At 42.1% G+C, this 22,748-nt stretch overlaps 1 protein-coding gene across 2 annotated transcripts in view; it reads left to right on the forward strand.

Annotated features, from left to right (window-relative positions):
- The window catches only part of LOC102224098 (sodium/calcium exchanger 2-like), a 98,189-nt gene that overhangs the window by 63,367 nt on the left and 12,074 nt on the right, over positions 1 to 22,748 (forward strand). For both annotated transcript variants that reach the window (XM_023351601.1, XM_023351602.1), the window contains 7 exons: positions 12,347 to 12,798; positions 14,895 to 15,032; positions 15,104 to 15,331; positions 16,035 to 16,400; positions 17,236 to 17,361; positions 17,456 to 17,651; positions 20,961 to 21,091. In XM_023351601.1, coding sequence (XP_023207369.1) covers positions 12,430 to 12,798; positions 14,895 to 15,032; positions 15,104 to 15,331; positions 16,035 to 16,400; positions 17,236 to 17,361; positions 17,456 to 17,651; positions 20,961 to 21,091 — 1,554 coding nt within the window. In that variant the 5' untranslated portion in view covers positions 12,347 to 12,429. The remainder of the gene's footprint in view (positions 1 to 12,346; positions 12,799 to 14,894; positions 15,033 to 15,103; positions 15,332 to 16,034; positions 16,401 to 17,235; positions 17,362 to 17,455; positions 17,652 to 20,960; positions 21,092 to 22,748) is intronic.

The following is a 22,748-nucleotide window of genomic DNA, read 5'->3' on the forward strand; positions in this document are numbered from 1 at the left end:
CCATGCCACAAACATTCAGTGACTTTTTACCAAGAAAATTCTCATATTTGTTGCTGGAAACAGTTTAAAGACTAAAACATCAAAAAAAATAATTTTCAAAAAAAGTTAAATAACTGTAAACATTAAAACAAATGTTATACTAATGTTGATTTTATGAAGATATAGCAGATAAACACTGTAAAAACACAAAATCTTACCAAGTTTTTATGGTTTCTGATGGGTGATTATCTGTTCCTGACATTTAAACATGTTTTAAAGCTAAGCTTGCTTCAAGTACAAAAAAACTAACATACAAGTAGTCAGTTTTACAAGTAACATACAAGTAATAATATTAATATTAATACTGATTTTAAAAAATGCTAAATCCACTAGCAGATTATTTCACTCATAACATTATTACCTTTTTAAAAGGGGAATAATAGATTGATAGATAGATAGATAGATAGATAGATAGATAGATAGATAGCATTTATTGTCATTGAACAGAATTCAACGAAATTTCCATTGCAGCTCCCGTGCAAAAGGTCAAATATATACAGTATAAATAAGCAAACACACAATAATAATAATAACAATATATACAACTAAATTAACTAAAGGCACTCAACCACACCAAAGAAGTAGCAGCAGGTCCAATTATGGCAAAGTGCAGAACAATATGGCTGTGTGGGGGTGGGGGATATGTATGTGTGACTGCGAGGTTATGATATGTGTGGGAGGGGGGGACGGCAGGGAGTAATGGCTCTGACGGCTGTGGGGAAGAAACTGTTTCTCAGTCTGTTTGTTGTAGTCCGTATATTCCTGTACCGCTTGCCTGATGGCAGCGGCACAAACCGTCTGTGGCCTGGGTGGCTGGAATCCATGGCTATGGATCCAGCTCTCTTCTTGACCCGGTCTGTGTAAATGGAGTCCAGGTCTGGGAGGGGGCATCCCACAATGCCTTGTGCTGTTCTCACCACCCGTGTCAGTTGTTTCCTCTCCAGTGCTGTGCAGCTACCATACCACACAGTCATGTTGAGGCAGAGGATGCTCTCGATCATCGCCCTGTAGAAGTTCACGAGCAGCCGTGAGGAAAGTCCAGCCCGTCTCAGTTTCCTGAGGAAGAAGAGCCTTTGTTGTGCTTTCTTCACCAGGTGGGAGGTGTTTGTATTCCAGGAGAGGTCAGACGTGAAGTGGAGGCCCAGGAACTTGATGTTGTCCACACGTTCCACCACTTCTCCATCTATGAGAAGGGGAGTGTGAGCCGTCCTCCTGGACCTTCTGTAATCCACAATGACCTCCTTGGTCTTCCCTGTGTTCAGCACCAAGTTGTTGGCTGAACACCACTGAGTGAGCTGCAGAATCTCCTCTCTGTAGTGGGTCTCGTTGTTGTCTGAAATGAGACCCACTACTGTTGTGTCGTCCGCGTACTTCACGACTGTGTTGGTGGGGTGGATGGCCACGCAGTCGTGTGTAAACAGGGTGAAGAGAGCTGGGCTGAGCACACAGCCCTGCGGCGTGCCTGTGTTGAGGACCAGTGGGGACGATGTTGAGCCACTTATTCTCACCACCTGAGGCCTGTTGGTGAGGAAGTCTCTGATCCAGTGGCACAGTGAAGCGGGCAGCCCCACCTCGAGTAGCTTCAGCACCAGCTTGTCTGGGATGACGGTGTTAAATGCTGAGCTGAAGTCTACAAATAGCATCCTGACGTAGGTGTTGGGATGCTGCAGATGGGTCAGGGCTGTGTGCAGAGTGATGGAGACAGCATCCTCTGTTGACCGGTTCGCTCTGTAGGCGAACTGAAGGCTGTCCAGGTTTGCGGGGATGAAGTCTCTGATGTACCTCAGAAGAATCCTCTCAAAGCACTTCATGATCACCGGGGTCAGAGCGACGGGCCGGTAATCGTTCAGGCTGGTGATGGACCTCTTCTTCGGTACAGGGATGATGGTGGAAGACTTGAGGCACTCAGGAACCATGGCGAGCTGCAGGGACAGATTGAAAATGTCCAGAAACACTCCTGCCAGCTGGTCGGCGCAGGTTTTCAGCGTCTGGCCTGACACCTTGTCCGGTCCTGTAGCTTTGTGGTGTTGATCCTCCTCAGGGTGGACGTCACCTGATGCTTCTGTAGGACGAGGGGCTGGTGCTGCTCTTCCAGTTGGGGTAGATGTACGGCTTCTCTGCTGCCCGCCGTGTCAAAGCGGGCAAAGAAACTGTTTAAGGTGTCAGGCAGGGTGGGGTCGCGGCTGGTCAGCTGAGTGCTGTGTTTGTAGTCCGTCATGGTTCTAATGCCTCTCCACATGCTTCGGGGGTTGTTGTTGATGAAATGTTCCTCAATCTGCTGTTTGTACTGGAGCTTGGCCTGCTTAATACCTTTTTTTTTTTTTGCCAGTGGAACAAAATTAACTAATTATTAAACTTCTATATCTTGCTGAAAAGCTATTTATAAGTTAGTTTTATCTTATTCAAGTGAACTAAGATATTTCCTCTAGAAACTAACCAAAAACATTTGGTAATATTTTTGAATTTCTGCAGAGAAATAATTCACAATACAATTAGTTTTGGATTTTTGATTGGAGAGTTAAAGTAATTTTAACCCCAGAAACCTTTCATCTTGGGTGATTTTTGGCCTAAGGGAGAAAAGGACAAAGAGACGCAAATGAAGGAAATCTGAAGCGTCTGACCTCCATTTCTAGCAGAGCTGCTCTTATTGAAATAAAAGCGAATCGGCTGCAGCCGCGGGACTAAATCTGCCTTTACATGGAGAGTTCAACAGATGATAAACCCTCAGAGAGCAGATCTTCATTTTTATATCACCAAGCTGTAACATCAGTCATCCCAGGGCGCGTTTCCCTGTAAAGAACAGGTTTCTTCCTCCCACTCATTTTCCCTTCATGCCCTGTTTATTTAGCCTCAGCCTCCGATCCCGCTCCACTAACTCAATGAAAGCAGCCGCTCCTGGTTCACAGTGAAGCGCCGGTTTGCTGCTGAAAAGGCAGATTTTTATTACATTTTTTCATTACATCAACAGGAAAATGTAGCGCTTTGTCTCTGAGATATCAGCAGCTCATTTATCCACAGAAAACCAGTGGAAATTGATTCACGGACGGCACCGTAAAGAGCCGGGCGTCTATTTCCTGCTTTATGAATTTAATAAATCAGGCTGACAGACAGTCGGGACCAGAAGAGCCGCGACCGGAGGCAGAAATCACTTCACAGGGTTACAGATATCATCTGGTACCGCATTTTACCAGAACCGGCTGGAAAACAGGAAAACAGGAGAAAACCTATTAGAAAATTTGAGATTAAAATCAGGAAAAACTCAGAAAATTCTGAGTATTGAAAGTAAAACAAATTGCTAGATAAAACTCAGAAATTTTAAGATCAGCATCACAAATTTTCTGGAAAGAAACTGGAAACTTTTGAGCTTGAGAAATTGAAAACTTGCTAGGAGAAACTAAGAAATGTTGAGATAAATCTCAGAAATCTCTGAGCTTTAGAAGTCAAAGGCTTGCTAGGAAAAAGTCCAGAAATTTTGAGATTGATTCTGAAATTTTCTGGAAAAAACTGGAACTTAAAATTTGCTAGAAAAAAAATCCAGAAATTTTGAAATTAATTCTGACATTTTCAAGAAAAATGTTTGGAAATTTCTGAGTTTTAAAAATCAGAAATGTGCTTAAAAAATCCAGAAATTTTGAGATTAAGCCCAGAAATTTTCTGGAAAAAAACAAGAACATTTCTGAATTTGAAACGTTTATTTAATTGAAAAGACTAATAAATTTTAAGATTTTTTTTAAAAACTATAATTAATTGCATTCGTTGTTTCTGTTGCTTTGTTTATTTATTTTGGATATTTAAAATGTCTCCCATTTCCAGAGTTAAATGTTTGTTAGAATTTAAAGTTTTATCATCTTTAAGAATTTGTTCTTTCATTATTATGCCATTATTATCGTTGTATTACTTCAAAATGGTTTCAAAACAGCAATATCATCGTTTATCGCGATAAATTCTAGAATAATTTATCATGTTATCATGTCAGACCTACGAATAGTCCTTCTACATTGGAATATTTCTCCTTAAATCCAGTGAAACCTGCAGCCGTTTACATTTGGAGATAATAAAAAATTGATGTGATCCTGAAGCTGAAGTGATTAAACTCTCCATGGAAACATGACATTTATCAGAAAACGCGACAGGAGATCCTGAGGAGTTCATGAGTTTAACCTTCAGTTCACTTTAAAACTTCAGAGCTCCACTTTTATTAAAACGTCATGAGTTTCAGTTGCTGTTGCCTGTTGTTGTTGCCTGAAACGTTTGCTGATTGCTAATTTGTCTGGTTTGTACCAGACATTAGAGCTGTACAGCGAACGCCTCTTCCCTCTCCACATGATTAATAATTAATGCAGAGAAACAGAAAGTCCCATAATAACTAATGTGGCTGCAGTGGAGGAGAAGAGAAACCGCTGGCAGGGCCGGCCCAAGACTTTTTAGGGCCTGAAGCAGATTTTAATTTGGGCCCCCGACCCCCTGATGCCAGCGTGTTTTATTACGGCTAAACTATCGATTTTAACCTTACAGGAGGAGCAAACGGAACAAAATATCTGGGTTTTGAAATGCAGATTGGTGTTTACGTGTGGAATAGAGGTCTGTCACAATCAGCAATTAATCACATGAAAAATTTAAATAAGGTCAATAATTTACATTCTGATTATTGATATTTTTTAAATAAACATTGTTGTTGATACATTTTATTTATGGTTTTGATTGTAAGTGGTTTTTATTATGTTATGTGATTATATTTATTGTTTTTGGTTGTTTTTTATTTTGGATAGTTAAAGTATCTTCCAGTTCTGTTGTTACATGTTTTCAAAAAAATTAAAGTTTATTAACTAAGTTGCATTGCATTTTTATGTCTTTAATATATTACTTGAAAAAAAAACCTCAAAACAACAATATTATCGTTTATCGCAATAATGACTGAAGCGATTTATCATCCAGTGATAACAGTGTTATATTATTTTAAATATTTGAAGGCAAAATCAACTGACTGATACTAAATCTACAGTAATAAAGTTAAATTTGATGATTAGCAATTCACCAATTTGAAAATCTGGGCAGATATTGATATCTGCAATCAGCTGATTGCAGCAATAAATCAAAATAAATAAATAAATAAAATAAATAAATTAATTAATAATAATAAATATTTCATATTGCAAAAACTGTTTACTACTTATCAATATTGACTGGTATTGCATTTTTAAATTGTGATGTTTTTATCCTCCACGTATGAAGATTGAAGAAAACTTGTATTTTGCTGAAAAAATTGTTTTTCTGTTAGTTTAATCTTATTTCAGCTGAACTCAGATATTTGCACTGCAAAATAGACTTGGTTAGATTTAGTGTTTTTGCAGTGAGCTGAACATTTTCCTCTTCAGTTTTCAAATGTATTCAAAGGTTTAATATTGTTTAGTCTTGGCTCTGTTTGCAAATAGACCCAAATCACGGCTGTTTTTGTTCCCTGTTTGCACAAATCAAACCATTTCTCTGCGCTTTGGCTGTTTTTTAGTTCAGCAGTGGGAATAAAACAAGCAGAGACACTTTAAAACTCTGTTTCTGCTCTGTAATTTATCATTTTAAATCATTCCTGGTGACGTTTAGAGCAGGATTTAAATTTAACTGCTTCTGTTTTCTGCCCACACATGACGTTTGGAGCAAGCTGAATAATAATAATAATAATAATAATAATAATAATAAAACAGTTTCCATTGGGAAGCAGCAGCTTTTTATTGCGCAGCAGTTTAATCTGCTCTCTCTGTACTTTTATAAATAATTCACAGATACAGGAAGAGTTCCTCCACTTCCAGCTCCACTTGTTTAATCCTCCTCTCCTTTACCGACTTCCTGTAATGGAGCCGGTTGTTTCTGGAAGTGTTTCTGCCGACTGAATTAAATAAAGAGTTGAATCTTTTTCGGTCTGAAGCTGGAAATCTGAATAAAACTGACTTATAGTTTATATTTTGGTTTATATCCGACTCTTTGGATGCTGCGGATGAATTACTGCAGCATCACCGCTTGTGTCTGAATGCGTCTGTGTGTCTGGGTTGCTAAGCAACAAGTTGTTGTTGTTGCCCTGAACTTAAAAGCCTCTGGAGGCTTGGAGGAGAAGAGAAAGACACAATCAGTAGAGTCCAGAGTTCCTTTTCCTAATTACACAAAGAACATAATCAGCGGCGGGATTCAAATTTTTAATCGAGTTGATTGAGGAAACTGCAATTATTAAATCAAAAATTCTCACATTTTAATTGAAAACTGTGGATCAATTTACAATTCAGAAACTTTTCTGCTGCTAAACTATTTAATAAGTCGATACTTGAGCTCAAAAACAGACACTTGTTGTTTTTAATTTGTTATGTATGATGGCGTATGAGAGACATAGGTCAGAAAAATTGGAGGAGTAAATTTCTGCCAAGATTCTGACAATAATAATCAGACATTTTCTAGAAAAAACAGATATTTTATGAATTTGAAAAGTCAAAACTTTGCTAGAAAAACACCCTCAATTTAAGATTAATGTCAGAAAATGTTAATAAAAAACCACAAGGAAGTTTCTGAGATTGAGAAGTTGATTTTCAAAAGTCAAAGTTTTCATCTTTTGGAGTTGTACATTTTCAAAAGTAAAGAAATTTTTACATTTTTTCATAAAGATTAATCTCAAAATTTCTGAGTTTTTCTGAATTTTTAAAACTCTTTCATCTAAGATTGGAGCAAAGTTCAGCTTTCTGTTGTTTCGGAAAGTTTTCTAGAAATGTGGAATCTGATTTTCTCATCTTTGTTTAATATTTCACTGTTTTTATGATTTGAGAAATAATTTGTTTATCAAGCTGCAGCATAAAAACCTCTGATCTGTTTTTCCTCTTCAATGGAGAAACTTTGTGTTGGCAACATTTATTGAGCAAACTTTGCAACAAAGAGGTTTGTATTCTCAATATGTTACATAATTTCTTATATACTATATTATTAAAGATATCATATTTTTAATATACTATTTTAAATCTTTTTTATATTACAAAACATTTCCCCCATTTTATAAGTGGAACTCGAGCTATCCGCCCAACAAAAGCTCCTATAAATTGGTAAAAAGTCACTTATGTATAATATAAAATATTATATACATTTTTGTTATGGAATAAATTTTTTGTAAATGTTTCCTAATGTTTGGGAAGCTTTGTGTCTTTCTGGTCGTCCTCTTAGATGATGTAGTCAAGAGTGACAAGGAGAGACGGACCTAAAATATTCCAAACACAGAATATCTACAGATTAAATGGAAAATAAATGAAAATAATCACATAAATCCAATTTGAGTTTCAAAATTATTTTCTCCTCCTGATTAAAATCTGTTTCTGCCTCTTCAGCTTTAATTACCTTCCTAAATAAATAAATAAACCTTTTTGGCCCTGCCTGCGCTCCATATGGGAACCTGATGAAGACGCAGGTGTGTGGGTGTGTGTGTGTGTGTGTGTGTGTGTGTGTGTGTGTGTGTGTGTGTGTGTGTGTGTGTGTGTGTGTGTGTGTGTGTGTGTGTGTGTTGGGCTGGTCTCCTGCTGAATCACAGATGTCTCCATTTGTAAATTCGCCAGCTCTCGGTGACATTATCCTGCAAAACGACACGAATCCACCAAGAAAAACAGAAACGCTATCCAGGGAAAGGTCGGATTATAATCCCAACCCCACAGCTCAGATTATTCTGATCTGCAGCAGATTATTCAGATTATTTTGATCTGCTTTGTGCTGCAGAACAAAGGAAACACAACCCAGCCGGGTCTGTTCATCAGGAACCGGTTCAGCTTGCCTCACCCTGCTGATCATTTTTAAAATAATCCCGCTTCACTGCTGCTGTTTTCCTCGTAATCCCAGTCGTTTCTGCTCCTTCTCTGGACTCACTTCATGACCGTTTCCTCCCAGGAATGAGCGACATTAACATCCGCAGCTGGCAGCCCGATATTCCTCAGCGATTTCTCATCAAATTCGCTTTAACTCCGTAAACGAGCCAACGCCACCCAGGCGGCCCAGATTAAATCCAAGGGCAGATTTGACTGCCCTTTATTCCCAATTATAGAAGCAACTAATGGAACCGAATCAATCAATCAGTCAGTCAATCAATCATCGCTACCTGCAGACGGTTCACTGCTTGGTTTTCAGTTTCAACTTTTGCAGCTTTTCTCAGTCGCTTTTGTGAATTTCTCCAAACTATTTTTGTTAAATCCTTAAATCATTTTGTTTGTGCACATCAGAAAGAGATTTCTTATTCCTGCAAATGCAAGTTATTATTAAGTCTTACGTCGTGTTGATCAAAATGTAATACATCTGTTGAAGCGTCTCAACCTCCACAACATTTAAACAAACGAGTCTTAACTTGAAAAGTGCTTGAACAAGTTGTTATAATATTTGGAAATTTCAAAAGTAAAAATGTTAAATTTTTTTCTAGAAAACAACTTGGAAATTTCTGAACTTAAAAATGTGAAAAATCTGCAACAAAAAAAGGAGAAATTTTTAGATTAATTTCTAAAATTTTCTAGAAAAAAATGGGAAATTTCTGAGTTTCAAAAGCTGAAGATTTTTGACTTTTGAAATGTTGAGAAATGTTAATTGTCTTTTCTAGGAAATTTGAGATTAAACTTAAAATTAATTAGTTTTTTGGCAGTGGGAAAACCACACTGAGGCACCAAGTCGGACATCAGGAATGAGGGACGGTTTGTTTTCAAAAGTTGTTTTTGCCAATAAATTTACGCCAAAAAAAGCAAAGAAATTCCCTCAGATCAGATCGTCATAGAAAACAAATCTGAAATTTTCTCGTGCGAGTTTAAAAAACGTTGAGTTGGGGGCGTGGCCAGCAGCAGCTTATTGGGATTTAAAGTGACAGAGACCCTAAAACGGATCGCAGTGGGCAGAACTGGTCAGACTGAAATCTGATTCTGTGCAGAAAATGTTTTGTTTAGACCACAGACGTTCCAGGAAGCATAAATAAATCCGAGATAAGACAAAATGACTGTCGCTGTCTGACATGAAGCCGTTTGTTTCTCTATGTTTCAGTCTGTGGACGTGATGGGTTAAAGGCGGTTCGTAAATCTCAGGACATTTTGTTTCAGCGTCATCAGGTGATCTGCCTGAGGCTGAAGGCGGCCACCTCTCAGCGAAATCTGTCAGTGTCAAAGTTCATCGACCCAAACCTCGTAAACAAACCTGATGTGTCATTATTTATTAAACTAAAGCAAATTCAAACTCAGGCTTCCTGCGTGTGGAAGTATTTATCCCTCACTGATTTATTCTTTGTCACAATTTAAAGCTTCATCTAACAAACAGATGAAAAGAACTTGCTGTAATCACGACCCGTGTGACGACATGAAGTAGGCCGAAAACACTCAGCCAGCAGCAGGAAGGATTCATCCCACAGCACTGAGGGCCTCTAAGGTCAGAGGTCAGGAGCTCAGTGTAGGACAACATCCTCTGGACTGACAAGACATTTTCATGAAAGCATCAACAGAAATAAAAACATATATATTTTTTTTTTAATATGGAAAAAAAATGTATTAGTTAAATAATCTGCAAATGGAACTAGTAGTTATTTTAAACTCAATATTAAAGAATTATTTACCTAAAACAAGCTCCTATTTCCTGCTGAAAAGTTAGTTTTCTCTTATATAGTGTAATAAAATGTTTACATTGAAACTAAACCAAGAATACTTGGGCTTCACTGCAAAAACACAAAATCTTTTTTTAATCTAGTTTCAATATAAATAACTTAACAAGCTCCTTTTTTTGCTGAAAAGTCACTTTTATGTTAATTTTGTTTTATTTAAGGTGTTAGAAGATATTTATGCACCAGAAACTAAATATTATTGGTTAGGTTTTGTGTTTTTGCAGTGTAACCTGGTGACAGTTGGGCGCAAATGCAGCAACTAAAATAAATGGGAGTCGATACGAAGTCATCAGTTTGTGTAGAAGTAGTGTGTGTGTGTGTGTGTGTGTGTGTGTGTGTGTGTGTGTGGGTGTGTGTGTGTGTGTGTGCGTGCGTGTGTGTGTGTGTGTGTGTGTGTGGCCTGCCCTTACTGATGGACGACCGTTTTCTCTGATCAATCGTCCCACGGGAACCCGACCCCCGCCTGATCTCCCCCTTTCCCCGTCACCATGACAACGGACCGCCCTCTGATTGACGACGCCGAGCAGAGCCTCCTCTGGGCGTCTGGCCCCTCCCCCTTCCTCTTATTTATCCCTCCTCTTCCTCCTCCACCTCCTCCATTCTTTCACTCTTCCTCTTCAGCAGCGTTTCTGTTTTGTTTCTAAGTTTTGCTGCAGCTGCTGTGTCACTTCTCCCACTGGACCATTTAATGTTTAACGTTGCTGTCTGTCTCAGACATCAGTACTGAAGAGTGTTGAAGCAAAACAGGAAAGAATCCTCCACATTTATTACCACCTCTTGGGTGAAAACCTGCAGAAATCCTTTATTATTGTCAGAAGTATAGTAATAATTTGTACAAAGCTGCTTCTACCAACACTTAGTGCTGAAATAAATTACATTTCTCAGTGTTGAAGCCCATAGAGAGTAGCTGTTACAAATAAATGTGATATTGTTGATATTCTGCTAATGTTGATAAAATCACAGTTTTGCAATTGCGGTGTTTTTTAATACAGTATTGTAAAAACAATCTAAGAAGCAAAACTGTAAAAACAATTTGCAGCCATGAGAATCAATAAAATCCCTCCAGGATAATAAAAGCATAAAAGCTTCGAGGATCTTAAAGTTGAAATGGTTTCGGTCCCTTGAGTGTTTAGTAGAACTGGGAGGAAGCCAGCTGCTTGGGAGAAGATGAACACATGAGTTGTAGCAGGATGAATCAAAACAGCACTTAGCTCAAAACAACCAGGAACAACCGGAGAGATCCACGGACATCTTGAATCTTCCTTATCCGGGTTTTCTCATCATCATCATCATCAGCAGCAGCAGCAGCAACACGGTGTGAGTCCAACCGTAAATATGGCTGCAGAAACGCTGCCATCAGCTGCATTTCGCTCCGAGACGCAGCCTAAAAATGGAGTCAAACAGCTTTGATGTGTTTTATATTTGCTTCTTTTTCTGGATCCACTCGTCTTTGTGGTTTTGCACTGATTTATAAATAACAAAACAAAAGGACACAAAAGGGATTTATGTCTTATATATGGCATTGCAAGAACACAGAATATTGTCAAGTATTTTAGTCTAAGTTCTGGTGAAAATGTCTTATTACATTTGAATTAAGGCAAAACTAATTTACAAGTAAGTTTTCAGCAAGATATAGTGGCTTGTTTTAAGTCAATATTAAGGAATTTAATATTTAAATTATTTCACTTATAACAAAGCAGTAACATTTTCCCAATTTATAAGTGAAATAATCTGACAATTACTATTTTTATCAATATTAAGGAATTATCAACTTAAAACAAGCGCTCTTGAATAAACTTTATTAAAGTTTACTGACATATTTGTACTAGAAAAAAACTTGACAGATAATTAGTAATATTTTGTGTTTTGTGGTATTTTTATGATGCCGTTTTATTTCCATTGTAGAGCCTAAAACCACATCGCATCAGAAAGAGCAAATTTACACCAAAAACCAGAAATTCTCTAGAAATTACAAAGAAATTCCTGAGTTTAAAAAGCTAGAAAAATCTGAAATTTCTATCTTAATCTAGGACATTTTCTAGAAAAAAAAAAGAAATTGAAATTCTGAAATGTCAAAATATTGCTGAAAATATACAAAATGTTCAGATTTATACTGATTTTTTATTTTTTTTATTTTTTGGAAAAATCTTGGAAATTTCTTGGTTTGAAAAACTTGCTTAAAAAACTGAAATCTTTTGATTGATCTCATAAACTTTCTTGAAAAAAAAAAACACTTCCGGTTTTGAAAAGTAAAAACAATTGCCAGAAAATACCAGAAATCTTGATCTTACTCTCAGAAATCTTCTAGAAAAATATTAGGATTTTAAATTTCAAAATGTTGCTAGAAAAAAATCTGAAATGTTCAGATTCATTTCAGAAACTGTTTAGAGACATCTTGGATTTTTTTTTTGGTCTAAAAGTCACAAATTTGATTGACAAAATCTGAAATGTTGAGTTTAATCTCAGAATTTTTCTAGAATAAAGAAAAAAAACTCAAAAAGTGAAAAGATTACAACTTTTCAAACTCTGAATTTTCTCATTTTATGAGTTAGAAAAGTGAATTTCTCTACAAAATCAGTGTCTGTTTTTGGACATCTCCATTTTGTATTTTCCATCTGAGTGAATCTTGACCTACATTTGTGTCTGAAATCTTTTCTTGTGTTTTTGCAGGTGAGCTCGTTGCGCCGCTCTTAGTTCCCATCATCCTCTTCCTCCTCCTCTTCCTCTCGCGGCTCGTGGGAACCGGCTCCGCCATGTTTCCTTCCTCCTTCCTCCTCCTCTTCCTCGCTGTCCTGCTTCCTGCCTGCCAGCCGGAGTCGCAGCGCGTCGACCCGAGCGTCGAGCCGGACCCGCGGACGGCGCTGCCCTCGTCGGCCGCCGCCTCGCTGGCGCCGTCGCTGCCGTACGGGAACAGCTCCGCCTCTGGCGGTCCGGATAAGTGCAACAAGCAGACGGTTTGCACCGAGGGCATCCTGCTGCCGGTGTGGAAGCCCCAGCAGCCGGGCCTCGGGTACCAGGTGGCCCGCGCCGTCGTCTACTTCGTCTCCCTGATGTACATGTTCCTGGGAGTGTCCATCATCGCAGACCGCTTCATGGCGTCCATCGAGGTCATCACCTCTCAGGTGAGCAGAACCGGGAGGGAAACAGAACCAGGAGCTTTAAACCAGCTCGGATTGTTCAAATTTAACTTCCTGCAGAAAGTTTTGTTCTGAATCTAAAATTTATCAACAAATTTTCAGGCTGCTGAAGGTTTTTATGTCGATTTCTGATGAGCTTTAAGTCATTTCACTTCAGAAACCAAAGGAGACTTAGACAGCGTTCTCACAGATTCCTTCACATCTGTTTGTGCCCCATGTGACCCAAACCCAATGTTTCGCCCTTATGTGACCCAAATCTGACTTCTGTTTTTTTGCCCCATGTGACCCAATGTTTTTTGGCCAGTGTAGATATAAAAAAGCTCAGAAAGCCTTAGGTCCATTTCAGACAGTCTAGAAAACACAAGACAATTTCTGAGTTTTAAAAATCGAAAATTTGCTAGAAAAAACCTCAAAACTCTGAAATTTCTAGAAAACAACGTGGAAATTTCTGAGCTTCAAAAGGAAAGTAAAAAAGAAAATCAACCATATAGTTGGAAATAATTTGTTTATGTTTGTAAAGTGCAAACTTTCGTATATGAAAGTTTGGGATAGATTTCCAAATAGACCTGAAATTAATTTAAAATCCTTCGGGCGGTCATCCTGCTAGTCCTGATACGGAAAATAAAACCTGAAATTTAAATGTTATTGATGTGATTAGCGCACGGGTGTCAAACTCCAGTCCTCAAGGGCCGCAGTCCTGCAGGTTTTAGATGTGCCACAGGTACAAAACACTGGAATAAAATGGTTTAATTACCTCCTCCGTGTGTAGATCAGTTCTCCAGAGTCTTGCTAATGACCTAATTATTGTATTCAGGTGGAGCAGCAGAGGCACATCTAAACGTTGCATTACAGCGGCCCTTGAGGACTGGAGTTTGATGCCCCTGTTTTACAGTGAAACTACATTTGATGCTTCTTTTCTGCATTGTTGTGCTTTAAACGTTCAGTTTGAGGCCAGGCCTGCTGGACTTTGTGGATCTGTTGCAGCGTCTCGCCCAGTTCAGCTCGTCTGAGCTCGGTAGATACGGTGGAACAAATTGAAGTCGGATTGGCCGTTATGGAAATGTTGTGAGATAAGTTGGAGGCGGAGAGGAAGAGACGATAGCAGAACGGGCGTCTGAATGAGGACGGCTGATTGGCCATCAGGCTCTGGGTCAGAGCAAATTAAAGTCCGGTCACATTTCCGACCGTCTCAGATGGGAATCGGCTCGCCTCTTTGGGCACAAATCTTTCAGTTCATGTGTTGTTTTTTTCAACCTACGCGCTTTTCCTGAAGGCATCACAGGGATTCATGAAGGTCATTAGATGCCAATGATGATAAATAAACCAGAAACCAAGGAATTCAAATTATTTATTAGACAGCAGGAGTCATTTTATAGACTTTTGTCAGATAAGTTCTACTAAACGTTTATAATTTCTGACTTTAATTAATGTGATTATAGATGATGATAATTAATTAACACCGATTGACTTTTCTGTTGGAAGTTTTTCAGCCAGGGAGAAAATATTGAATCTTATCCCTTATTTCCTGTTTTGTGATGTTTATGTTGTAATAGTTTGTGGGAAGGGGTTGGTTAGTTGTAGTTTAAAGACAGAAAGTCAAAAAATTTACAGCAATAATTTTTAGCTTATTACAAGAGAAAAGAAAATCAGTAGTCATTTTCAGTCTTATTTTCAACTTGTTATTAATTTCTAAATGCCACTAATTAGCAATAATAATTAACAAACTAATTAGCAAGCTAAATGTGTAACTCTGAGCAAAAATATTTAGCTAGCAAGACAAATATTTAGTTCTAGCTAAGTACTAAATATTTTGTTTATATTGAGGTTCATCAATACCCAGATCTTATTTTGATAGTCCACTTGTTTTTCATTCAGTGGGTAGAAAATCCAGAACTTTTACTCAAGTAAGAGTAGAAATACTTCATAATAAAAGTACTCAAGTACCGTAGTAAAAATATTCCTAAAAGTAATTTTTTTTTCAAAAACGTTAGTCACGTAAATGTATCTGAGTAAATGTAACCAGTTACAGCTCTGCCCCGCTCCTCAGGTGTGTTCAGGTGTCCAGTGTGTGTGTTTTGCAGGAGAAGGAGGTGACCATCACCATGCCCAACGGGGAAACGTCCGTGGCGACGGTTCGCATCTGGAACGAAACCGTCTCCAACCTGACGCTCATGGCTCTGGGCTCCAGCGCTCCGGAGATCCTGCTGTCGGTGATCGAGGTAAACGCCGGTACGCCTCGGCGTCGCGCGCTCGTTCCGGCTCAGCTCTCAGAGCCCCCGCTCCTCTGCAGGTGTGCGGTCACAACTTCGAGGCCGGCCAGCTGGGACCGGGGACCATCGTCGGCAGCGCCGCCTTCAACATGTTCGTGATCATCGGGATCTGCGTGTGGGTCATCCCCAACGGCCAGTCACGCAAAATCAAACACCTCAGGGTGTTCTTCATCACCGCCTTCTGGAGCATCTTCGCCTACATCTGGCTCTACCTCATCCTGGCTGTCATGTCGCCGAGCGTCGTGGAGGTGAGGCCGCCTGCTTGGGAAACCAAGCAATGGAGCTAATCTCACTATCAGCAGGATTAGCCTCAGCCCCCCAAAACTAATAAACCACTGTCACGGTTGGTAAAACTGCAAAAATCTCACAAAATACTTCTGAGTACGTTTCAGTGCAAATATCTCAGAACTCTTGAAATAAGTCAAAACTAACTGATAAGTAACTTTTCAGCAAAATATAAGAGCTTCTTCTAAGTCAATAATTTCTTAATTTTGGTGAAAAAGTTCTTGTTCCATTGGCAGATAAATCCACTTACATCAAGACATGTTTCCCATATTATTGCAAACCTCTGGTCAGTATTTAATGCAGCTCACACAATCTTAAAAAGGCAGTCTCATGTAAAATCCACTTTTTTTTCATGTTATAATGTTATTTCCTCATCAAAAACAAACCTGCAGCGGTGCTTTGAATCTTTCGTGCATGTTTGATTAATGCTTTAATCTCCATGGCAACCGATCAGATGTACAAGTGTTTAAGTTTAGTAAGGTCTTTAGGTTTTGTTCTGTACCAAAGCTCTGTGAAATAGAACCCGTCTCCTTCCATACTGCTGGATATTCCCAGCCTGTTAATCCTTTCTGGCTCTCCCACCGGCTCCTCCGTGACCCTGCAGGGGTCACAAGGTCAACGGGTTCCTGGATGTTTGTCCCTAAATCTCTGGCCGTTGTGTTTCAGGTCTGGGAAGCTCTGGTGACGCTGCTCTTCTTCCCCGTCTGTGTCCTCCTGGCTTGGATCGCCGATCGCCGTCTGCTCTTCTACAAATACATGGGCAAGCGTTACCGTGCCGACAAGCGCCACGGCATCGTCGTGGAAACCGAAGGGGACCTGACCCCCACCAAAGGCGGCATGGAGATGATCACTGACGGCAAGCTGCCGCAGGGAAGCGCCGTGGTTCCTGCTGAGAACGGCGGGGACGGAGCGGCGGGCGCCACGGCGAACAACATAGGCGCGGCGGCAGTCGCCAGGGGCAACCTGCCCAACTCCAACAGCGCCACGGTGAACGTGGAGAGCGGCAGGGAGCTGGACGAGAGCCGCAAGGAGGTGAGACACAGAAAAACGAGTGAAACTGAGGAGAAGGATGGAAGTTTTAATCACACGGTTCATTCAGTCCGTTTTAGTCCAACTCAAGACAACTCTGCTCCGCCTACAAACCTCGGGCCGGGTTCGGTTAAATTGTACTCTGGTGCGGTTTTAAATCCATATGTGAACGCCAAGTGGATCGGAGGCCGCTCCAAAAGCAGGCAGTGGATTACAGCACAGGGCATTCTGCACCAAGAACCACTGAAGACACTGAATGACACACAAACCACTGAAGACACTGAGCGACACAGAAACCACTGAAGACACTGAGCGACACAGAAACCACTGAAGACACTGAGCGACACAGAACCACTGAAGACACTGAGCGACACAGAACCTCTGAAGACACTGAGCGACACTTCCTTCTTCACTAAATGGAAACAGAAATGGAGGCATCAGATTTTAGCCGTTGCAGGATTTCTCGTCTGTCTTTGGTAAAATCCTCTGAGCCATTTTTCCTGCTAGCGCTAGGCTAAGATGTTTGTTTTGGTTGTATTTACCCAGAATGCCCTGCGCTGTAGACCACTTTGTGCTTTTGGAGCGGTCTCTGGTCCGCTTGGCGTTCACATATGCATTCAAACCGAACCAGAGTTCACTTCAACCGAACCGAGACCAGAGTTAACTTAGCATTCACACCTCACCAACCGAACCAGACTTTCTAAACAAACGGACTGGAGTTGGATTAAACCGGATTGAACTGAGCTGGAGTGAACGAGCCCTGGAAGTGCTCCAGAGGAACCGAGCGTACCAGGAAGTGACAGGAACCAGAAACCTGAACCCGGCTCGTCTTCGGCAGGTGATTCGCATCCTGAAGGAGCTGAAGCAGAAATATCCCGACAAAGAGCTGGACCAGCTGGTGGAGCTGGCCAATTACTACGCGCTGCTGCACCAGCAGAAGAGCCGCGCCTTCTACCGCATACAGGTAAGCTCCGCCCACCTGCCTCACCACAAACTGCACTTTGTACCGCAAAGTCCCGCCCTTAAACGCCGGGTTTGCTTCGCCTCATCGCCGTCAGGCGACCCGGATGATGATCGGAGCCGGAAACGTCCTGAAGAGGCACGCCGCCGACAACGCGCGGCGCGTGGTGGTGGCCGACGAAGAGGAGGCTGAGGAAGACGACCTGGCCGTCTGCAGCCACATCTCCTTCGAGACGTCCCACAGTCAGTGCATGGAGAACTGCGGCGTTCTCACGCTGGCCGTGGTCTGCCAAGGTAGGAACGGCACCGGAAAGATAAACCTTCACTTCCCCAACAGTTCAGGTGTCATGAAGCGGTGTGAGGTGGAGTGGTGAGGCAGATGCAGCGGACCCAGGTATGATGATTTTAATTATAAATAAGTCCAACAACGAACAGCAGGCACATGGAAATACTGACGACAGAAGCTAACATTGACGAATAATTGACGAGGACCCGACGAGGAACAAAGAACACAGGTGGAGTTAAATACATGGGAGGGTAATCACAGAGACGAGACACACCTGGGAACAATCAAGGGGAGGACAGGACAACGAAGAGACTCAAGGACACAGAAACTCAAAATAAACAGAAAAACACAGATCCTGACAGTACCCCCCCCCTCAAGGGCGGCTACCAGACGCCCACAAAACAAAAACACAACAAGGGTGGGCGGAGGGGCGCCGGACGGGGGGCCAGAGTCCAAAATAACAAAAAACAACCCACCATTGTGGGCGGAAACACGGGAAGGCCCAAGAGTCCAAAAAGAAACAAAAAAACTACCCACAGGGTGGGCGGAGGCAAAGGAGGCGGGAACCACGGAGGCGGTCCGGCGGCCGTCCGCGGCGCTGGAGGCGGGAACCACGGAGGCGGTCCGGCGGCCGTCCGCGGCGCTGGAGGCGGGAACCACGGAGGAGGTCCGGCGGCCGTCCGGCGGCCGTCCGCGGCGCTGGAGGCGGGAACCACGGAGGCGGTCCGCCGGCCGTCCGCGGCGCTGGAGGCGGGAACCACGGAGGCGGTCCGGCGGCCGTCCGCGGCGCTGGAGGCGGGAACCCCGGAGGCGGTCCGGCGGCCGTCCGCGGCGCTGGAGGCGGGAACCCCGGAGGCGGTCCGGCGGCCGTCCCCGGCGCTGGAGGTGGCGATGAGTCCCGGGGGCCGCCCACAGACGGCGACGACGAGCCCCACGAGGCAGGGTCTCTGGTGGAGCACAGGGGGTCTCGGTCTCGGGTGGAACGCTGGGGGTCTCGGTCGGAACGCAGAGGGTCTCGGGAGTCGGGGTCTCGGAGGGAACGTAGAGGGTCTCGGGAGTCGGGGTCTCGGAGGGAACGTAGAGGGTCTCGGTCGGAGCACAGGGGGTCTCGGTCGTCGGGGTCTCGGAAGGAACGCAGGAGGTCAGGGTCTCAGGAGGAACGCTGGAGGTCAGGGTCTCAGGAGGAACGCTGGAGGTCAGGGTCTCAGGAGGAACGCTGGAGGTCAGGGTCGGAACGCAGGGAGTCTCTGGAGGAACACAGGGAGTCTGAGTCGGAACGCAGGGAGTCTCGGAAGGAACATAGAGGGTCTGGGTCTCGGTAGGAACACAGGGAGTCTCTGGAGGAACACAGGGAGTCTGAGTCGGAGCGTTGGGGGTCTGGGTCTCGGAAGGAACACTGGGAGTCTCGGAAGGGACGCCGGCTGGAACGCCGGCTGACTCGGCCTCGGGTGCGCCGGCTGGAACGCCGGCTGACTCGGCCTCGGGTGCGCCGGAGCGAAGCCTTGGAACCGGCCGCGGAGGCGAGCCGCAGCGAAGCCTTGGAACCGGCCGCGGGGGTGAGCCGCAGCGAAGCCTGGGAACCGGCCGCGGGGGCGAGCCGCAGCGAAGCCTGGGAACCGGCCGCGGGGGCGAGCCGCAGCGAAGCCTGGGAACCGGCCGCGGGGGCGAGCCGCAGCGAAGCCTAGGAACCGGCAGCGGAGGCGAGCCGCAGCGAAGCCTTGGTAACGGCTGCGGGGGCGACAGCTCCGGAAGGCGACGAGGGGCCGGGTGCACCGGCGGCTCACGTCGCTGTCTCCGGGCTGACCGTGGAGGTGGCGGCTCCGGAAAGCGACGAGGGGCCGGGTCTGCCGGCGGCTCACGTCGCCGTCTCCGGGCTGACAGCGGAGGTGACGGATCCGGAAGGCGACGAGGGGCCGGGTTCACCGGCGGCTCACGTCGCTGTCTCCCCCGGCGTGAGTAACGGCGGGGGCCGAATCCGGAGGGCTTTGGGGTGGTGACTGGTGGGATCTGACATTTTCTAAATGCCAGGGTATAGTCTGAGTCCAGTCCCATCTCCTCCAGCAGCAGCGGAGATGGCAGGATCTCTACGTCCTTGTAGAGATCCCGCTGAGCCAACTCCAACTGCTGCTGGAACCATGCCTCCTGGTCGTGCTGGGCCATATGCTGCAGTCTCACCGTTCGGTATGGTCGGGTCCTTCTGTCATGAAGCGGTGTGAGGTGGAGTGGTGAGGCAGATGCAGCGGACCCAGGTATGATGATTTTAATTATAAATAAGTCCAACAACGAACAGCAGGCACATGGAAATACTGACGACAGAAGCTAACATTGACGAATAATTGACGAGGACCCGACGAGGAACAAAGAACACAGGTGGAGTTAAATACATGGGAGGGTAATCACAGAGACGAGACACACCTGGGAACAATCAAGGGGAGGACAGGACAACGAAGAGACTCAAGGACACAGAAACTCAAAATAAACAGAAAAACACAGATCCTGACATCAGGAGTAATTATGACACATTATGACAGGTAAGATAATTATTCTATCGCTTTTTACAAGAGTAAAATAAAATATCCCTCATTATTCCCTCAGGTGGAAAATTGACATTTCATTCCAGCCCATCCAAAAACAAAATAAAAAGACAAACAACATGAGACATGTGTAGACGATGCCTGAGGTCAGCCATCTTGGGAGGCGATGGCCTTTCAGTGGATGGGAAAAAAAATAACAACAACATGAGGAATAAAGTCATGATGATATGAGAATAAAGATAAAATATTACCAGAGGAGAGTCAGAAATTTAGGAGAAACAGCCGTTTGGTCAAAAGTTTGAAAGTTTGGCCACTGATGTGTTAAAAGATATTTCATCATTTTTGAATTTTAATTTTACAAGATTCTCAATAATCCTTATTTTAAATTTTTATAATTTTTTGCATAGGAGGTCTCTTAAAATGATAACTTCATTCTTGTAATATTGTGACTTTATTCTGGTCATATTGTGACTTTATTCTCATATTACTATTATGACTTTATTTTGTTATATTTTAATTTGATCGTACATTTCTTTTATTGTCATATTGCGAGTTTATTCTGGTGATATCAGTTTTATTCTCATAAATAAGAGTAAAAAATCTTTTAGTCTGGCCCTAAACTCTGTCGTTCTCATGTCTGCTCAGTTTGATGAGAACTTTTGGTTTTTAATAAAATATGACTTTATATGCAGAACCTTAAGGTTTCTTTATTTTGCACCATTCCTTCATGTTTGAAGGATATTTAAATATTTAAATGACTGTCGTCGTGTTTTTGGTCTGCAGGCGGTTTGGAGGAGAACACTTTCTACGTGGATTACAGAACCGAAGACGGTTCAGCCAACGCCGGGTCCGACTACGACTACAGCGAGGGAACGCTGGTGTTCAAACCCGGAGACACTCGGAAAGAGATCAAGGCGAGTCGCAGCGCGAATAAAACCATAAAAAGATTCTGCGGTGGTGTGGCAGGCCCGTCTTACATAGAGGAAAAATAAGAGTACATTTCTGCCAGAATACTCAGAAATTCCAGAACTTTTCTATAAAAAACAAGGAAAATTGATTCTGTTATAAAATAATTATCCCACAAATTGTCTAGAAAAGACAAGGACATTTTTGAGTCTCAAAAGTTTATCATTTTCCAATTTTGAAACTCAGAAAATGTCAAAGTTATTGTCTAGAAAAATACTATGATAAAAATATATATATATTTTTTTCAATTTCAAACTTAGAAATTTCCAGGTTCTTTTCTGGAAGTTTCTAAAATTAATCTCACAATTTGAGTTTTTTTTGACATTTGGACTCAGAAATGTCATATTTATTTCTAGAAAATTTCTGATACTTTTGGCAGAAATGTATTTCTCCATTTGTTTTTTTATGAAACGTAACGGCCCTGACATGCGGTGGTAAGATCCGACTCTTGTTGGCTAAAACAGAAAAAAAACAGCTGGAAGTCACGGTTAAAAAGGCTTAAAAATGAGATCTGTTTAAGATAAAAACTGACTTATGGGGTCTGAGAGCGGATCGATGAGTTTCTCTCCCTCGCTCTGATTTTATCTTTGAGCGTCTTTATGAGAAATTGATCGTCAGAGAGAGGAATGGCTTATCTGAAACACAGAGCAATTAAAGCTCTAAAGCTTTGACCTGAACAGATTTGCCTCTTAAAAGCTTTTTTCATTCCAGTTTGGCTCCAGAGCAGCAGATATGAGCCTGAATAAATCACAAGTAGTTACATTTAGTCATCATTTTCTCATTTTGAGAAATACAACGCTTTGTGTTTGCTATTTTTCTCATGCTAAAGCAATCAAAATTTACCCAGTTAAAGTTTGAAAGACATAATTAATTCTTTCAATACATTAATCTAAATTTAGAGCATTGAGGTGAAAGTTTGGATACTCAGAACATTCAAAAAGTTCTGAATAATTAGAAAAACTGGAAGGATTAAAACAGCAAACTAAAAGTTATTTTCTATCAAAATAAAACAAAATTAGCTCATTTATAGGGCTGAAATGTTTAACTGGATTAAATATTATTGAAACAATAATTGATTAATTGTTAACTAGAGTATACAGACTCAAAAACATATTCAGAGCAATAATTAAGCCAAAACTGTAAAAAAAAAAATACTTTTCTCTTCAGTTCAAAAGTCCAATAGATTCAAAACATGAAAACAAAGAATATCGTCTCTAATTTCAGTATGTTTTAATTAAGTTTAAAAACTAAAATTAGCTCCATTTAGTTACAGTTTCTCCACATTAATTACCGTTTTAATTTAATTCAATTAACAAAAAAATGTTTTCTCCGTTTCAGTTTTTGTTATTTTTATTGATAATAACTTTGGCTTGCGGCTCGTTTCGCTGCTGGACCTCTCAGCCACTTTTACAAAAGAGATGCTGAAAGTGAAAGCTGAATTATTGCTGCAGCAGCAGGTTGCATGTGGAAAAAAACTCAAACCGAGGCTCTGCGGCGGTGCAGGAAGCGGCTTCACATCATGGAGGCGCACAGACAGAAGATCCTGCAGGCTGGACGCAAAATCCAAGATGATCAAAGTGAAAGGAAAGAGGGATTGATTCACGA

This window comes from Xiphophorus maculatus, chromosome 18 (genome assembly GCF_002775205.1).
Source record: "Xiphophorus maculatus strain JP 163 A chromosome 18, X_maculatus-5.0-male, whole genome shotgun sequence".
In the NCBI taxonomy this organism is placed as follows: domain Eukaryota; kingdom Metazoa; phylum Chordata; class Actinopteri; order Cyprinodontiformes; family Poeciliidae; genus Xiphophorus; species Xiphophorus maculatus.